Source organism: Hibiscus syriacus, unplaced genomic scaffold (assembly GCF_006381635.1).
Source record: "Hibiscus syriacus cultivar Baekdansim isolate YM2019G1 unplaced genomic scaffold, ASM638163v2 tig00009023_pilon, whole genome shotgun sequence".
NCBI lineage: Eukaryota > Viridiplantae > Streptophyta > Magnoliopsida > Malvales > Malvaceae > Hibiscus > Hibiscus syriacus.
In genome coordinates, this window is record NW_024062184.1 from 1,046,220 (window position 1) to 1,050,534 (window position 4,315).

At 35.1% G+C, this 4,315-nt stretch overlaps 1 protein-coding gene across 1 annotated transcript; it reads left to right on the forward strand.

Moving 5' to 3' along the window:
* Positions 1-1,257: 1,257 nt before the first annotated feature.
* On the forward strand, positions 1,258-3,266 carry LOC120203092 (probable enoyl-CoA hydratase 1, peroxisomal). Its single transcript, XM_039203446.1, has 4 exons — positions 1,258-1,704; positions 1,799-2,081; positions 3,086-3,197; positions 3,239-3,266. Exons 1-3 carry the CDS (start codon positions 1,295-1,297, stop codon positions 3,182-3,184), a joined length of 792 nt encoding a protein of 263 aa, XP_039059377.1. The 5' UTR covers positions 1,258-1,294; the 3' UTR covers positions 3,185-3,197; positions 3,239-3,266.
* Positions 3,267-4,315: the final 1,049 nt, after the last annotated feature.

Here is a 4,315-nt window from a genome sequence, read left to right on the forward strand (position 1 = left end):
GTATAGATTGTAAGAAGTTGCTGATGATTGTCTCCTCGTTGAACTTAATGGGATGACACCATGATGTGGATTTCCCATTAACGAGTTAAAATCATTACACATTACTTGAGTTGGACTGTCAACTTGATCAACCTGTTGAGTCAACCTATAGTGGGAGCATAATGACATACCAAGAATAACACGTACTTCAACAAATTTCTCATACATCTGTGTATCGGCATCTGAATATTGATTTTGAGAATCAACCATCATAACAACATCGTCATCGTTGGATAGTTTAAATGTTGTATAAGTTAACGAAAATACCACAGTTGGAAATATGTACTAAAGTGAGGACAATCTTCTAATACTTCAAACATGAACATTCGTTGAAATTTTTGTTATCAACTCCTCAAGAGTGATGTTTCTCTTGAAGGATATTCTGAAAGAAAGATTTGATGCGAAGATGACGCCAGTTTCATCTTCCTGAATTTCTCCATCATAGTAAACAATAGCTGAAATACGCGTCATTTTTGAGAATTTGAAAGATTGAGAGTTATATTTTCAAAAAACAATAGTTGAAATACGCATAATTAAATAAATAGTATATGAATTAAAATATAAATTAATAAAAAAATAAAAAAAATTCACAATAATTTAAATAAAATAATTTTATATTGTTACCGTATCGGTAAAAATATTTCGAGGTATAATCCCATTTTTCAATTTTACAACTGCAAAAAAATAATACAAATTAATTAGTACAATAAAATTTATTCAAATAATCATATATAAAATAAATATAACATAATAAAAAATAATTTTACTTTACAACAAAAATAAAAAAAAATTGATAAAAGCAAAAATAAGAAAGTAATTTTAGTGTTGTGATGTTTACATAGAGAGAGTTCTTATTTATAATGGAGGGGAGGGTTTAAAAATCGAACTGCTCGAGTGGTACTAATAGTGGAAGACGCAGATCATTATTTACGTCTTACGTATATGTCAGAAATCTCACGAAGGCAGAGATAGCGATCTGTGCATTTTTTGATGTGAAGTCAGCTTAGACAAAATCTCGTAAAGATGCAGATGACGATTAATTTTTGTGAAAGAAAGTGTTAGATCAATAATATTAAGAGAAAAAAAATGCACGACAGATCATTATTAAATTTCGGTAAAACCGCCTCTCTTCGTCTATGCTGATGTAATAATAATATCTTCACGCAATCCAAGACATTTTCAGGACCGTAACAATATCATTTCAGAACTTTTCAAAAAATTTCGGAACTTATTCCTTATCCTTTTCCAAGAAAAAATGGGTGCTTCCTCGCCGGAGAAACTGATCGTTGTGACCCGTGATCCTGCTGGGGTGGGTACTATTACCATCAATCGACCCAAATTTCTCAATTCGTTGACCAGAACCATGATGGAGGATCTGGCCAAGTCTTTCAAGGAACTTGGGAAGGACAAATCGGTGCGGGTCATCATCTTGACCGGAGCAGGACGGGCTTTCTGTTCGGGCGTGGATTTGACGGCTGCCCAGCAAGTTTTAAAGGGTGATGTTAAGGACCCGGAGGTGGATCCAGTAATCCAAATGGATCAATGCCCCAAACCCATCATCGGAGCTATCAACGGGTTTGCCATTACTGCCGGGTTCGAGATTGCACTCGCTTGTGATATTCTTGTCGCTGCTAAAGGAGCAGCTTTCATTGATACTCACGCCAGGTTCTTTTTTTAATTATTGATCAAACTGTGAAGATAAACAATCGGTGTGTCAATTATGTGTTTGATGTTAGTGTGTTTGAACAATTGGTTGTAGATTCGGGATATTTCCTTCATGGGGTTTATCCCAGAAGCTTGCACGCTTTATAGGGCCAAACAAGGCGCGGGAAGTGTCGTTGACGGCCATGCCTCTGTCGGCTGAGGAGGCTGAGAAATTGGGGCTCGTCAATTATGTCGTTGAGCCTGATGAAGTGTTGAAGAAAGCTCGACAACTTGCGGGAGCAATAATGAAGAACAGTCAAGACATGGTTCTCAGGTACAAGTCTGTGATCAATGATGGGTACAAGTTGGATCTTCGTCAAGGTCTCGCGATGGAGAAGGTATTTCTTACAGTTATCTCTATCTTTTCTTTTGATAAGCATTGGTTTTGTTTATATAGAAAGAACCGAAAAAAAATCTGATTTAGTCTTCACATTATTAATGATATGTGTGGTTATCTGCTGCAAAGTTCCATATTATCTGTTGTTTGTCTACCTTAAAACCTGGTAATGCAGAGCCTGGATTTACCGCCTTGGTATCTTACTGCCTTAGTATCCTTCTGGACTTTATTCGAGAAAGCAGAATTCGAAGGGCAAGTGGTTTATGATTATTGTTCCGACTGAGGGAACGCACTTGCCGTTCACTTCTATCCACCATGATCGTAAATGGTTCTTCGCTACAGGCTTTGGCCTTATGTTGTGTAGTACATTTTTGCCAGAGTACTTGATAGCAGGGAGTTTCCAGACTAGTTGATCACCTTGCTGCGGATTAAAACTGAAGGGCTATTCCTAAGAGAACAGACTTGAGGCAGTAAGAGCCAACCGTGCTGAATTATGCAAACCTTAACCCGGGAACAAAAGTTCCTTAACTCATGTACTTTAGATTTAGGTATGCAAGTTGATTTGCATGCTAGTCTTTTTCCTTCGGGTTATTTATGCTGCTCGGTCCAGTCAAACCTAAAACTAGATTGTTAATTATGTCCAAGACACTTTTCAGAAGAAATGGCTGCACCAGTTCTGGACAATGAACAGCAGTTACTGAATAAGCTGAAGTTTGCCTTCTGAAGGTACGAACTTTGTACGCCAATGGTTGATCATTGGTATACACATGGCTAAGTCATTGGTATCTGAAGAACAGGTTTAAGAACTGTTAGTTTGAACTTTCAGCTGGTTTGGGAAATTAAGTTGAAGTCGTCAATCCACATCAATGGTGGTAAATTAAAAAGATAGATGAGTAGTGATACACGATTCCTTTAAAGAATCCATGTTCTACCGTCGTAGGTTTCTGTGTGGTTGTGGAACAGATAGAGTTAATTTTCTTGATAAAAAATCTTGGTTTTTTGCAGGAGAGGGGTCATAAATACTACGATGGAATGACTCTGGAGCAGTTCAAGAAGATGCAAGAATTCATAGCCGGGCGGAAGAAACCATCATCCAAGATGTAATTGAATCTCCATGGATGTTCTATCTTGGTGTTTAGTCACTGTTTTATAATGAATGGAAAAAGAAAAGAAGCAACAATGTTGGAAACAAATTTGTTGGTTACTGGACTCTTTACAGTTATATAAGATTCAGTTCCGTCTAATGAGGTTTATAGTTTTTAACATAATAAAGCCGTGTTTGAAAAGTACTTGTAATTTGCTTCATTTTTCCTATCTTTGGAGTCAGTCCTGTCCATGTATAAGTGTGGTATGTGACGTTACAGGGTCTCAAAATTTAGTAGCCCCACACATGAATGTTATTCAAGTCCATCCATGTACGACTTTTATACTCTAATGACATTTTCGTTTGAAGGTAACATACATTTTTCAGTTGGTTCTCGAAAAAGTGGTGGAAAAAGTTACAAACGAAGATTTTGATAGTACTTTTATCATTTTTCATGATGAATTGTTGTAAAAAAACCTTGTAGATCTCTTATAATTTCAAATTTCACAAATTAATCGTTATTGTAAAATATTTTAAGGGTCTTATTTGAAAAAGTAACATGGGACCTGTCAATCTTTTGGGATCGGCATGTTCAGAGTTTACAATTACCTTTTATTTATTGGAAGATGGGTAGGAGTAATGTAGATTAAATACTAGGCTTAATGTAAAAAAAGTGTATAAACTATATCCTAAGTTAATTTTAGTTGTCTAAAGAATTTTTTGTTAAAAATAGGTGTCTAACGTTTTCTCCGTTACACTTTTAAGTACCTACCATAAAAAAGATAAAAAGTTATTGACACATGTCATATTTATATTTTTTGATATCTTTTTTATTTTTTAAAAAATTAAAATTATTATTATTTTTAAATATCCAAATTTCTCTGAAAAAAAACCTCCAAAACTCTAAAATTTTAATTTCAAACTCCATTTCAGTTATCTCCGACTACCGCCGTAACTTGTCTCCGCCCACCTATTAATCGAGCATCACCTTTATCGTCACTCTAAATCTCTAAATATTTGAACCCCTAAATACCTAACCCCAAACTTAAAACAAGAAGGATGAGTGCAAACTCAAGCAAAAATTAATAATATCTCTTAAGAATAAGCAAAATATTTTCCTTATCTATGTTTTTTATCTTTTACAAATTCTA

What these genes read in the sequence shown, in the direction of transcription:
- LOC120203092 (XM_039203446.1), top strand. Translation starts at nt 1,295, where the DNA reads ATGGGTGCTTCCTCGCCGGAGAAACTGATCGTTGTGACCCGTGATCCT. An exon ending in TTCATTGATACTCACGCCAG is followed by an intron (nt 1,705 to 1,798) that starts GTTCTTTTTTTA and finishes AATTGGTTGTAG; the next exon opens with ATTCGGGATATTTCCTTCAT. An exon ending in AAGGTCTCGCGATGGAGAAG is followed by an intron (nt 2,082 to 3,085) that starts GTATTTCTTACA and finishes GGTTTTTTGCAG; the next exon opens with GAGAGGGGTCATAAATACTA.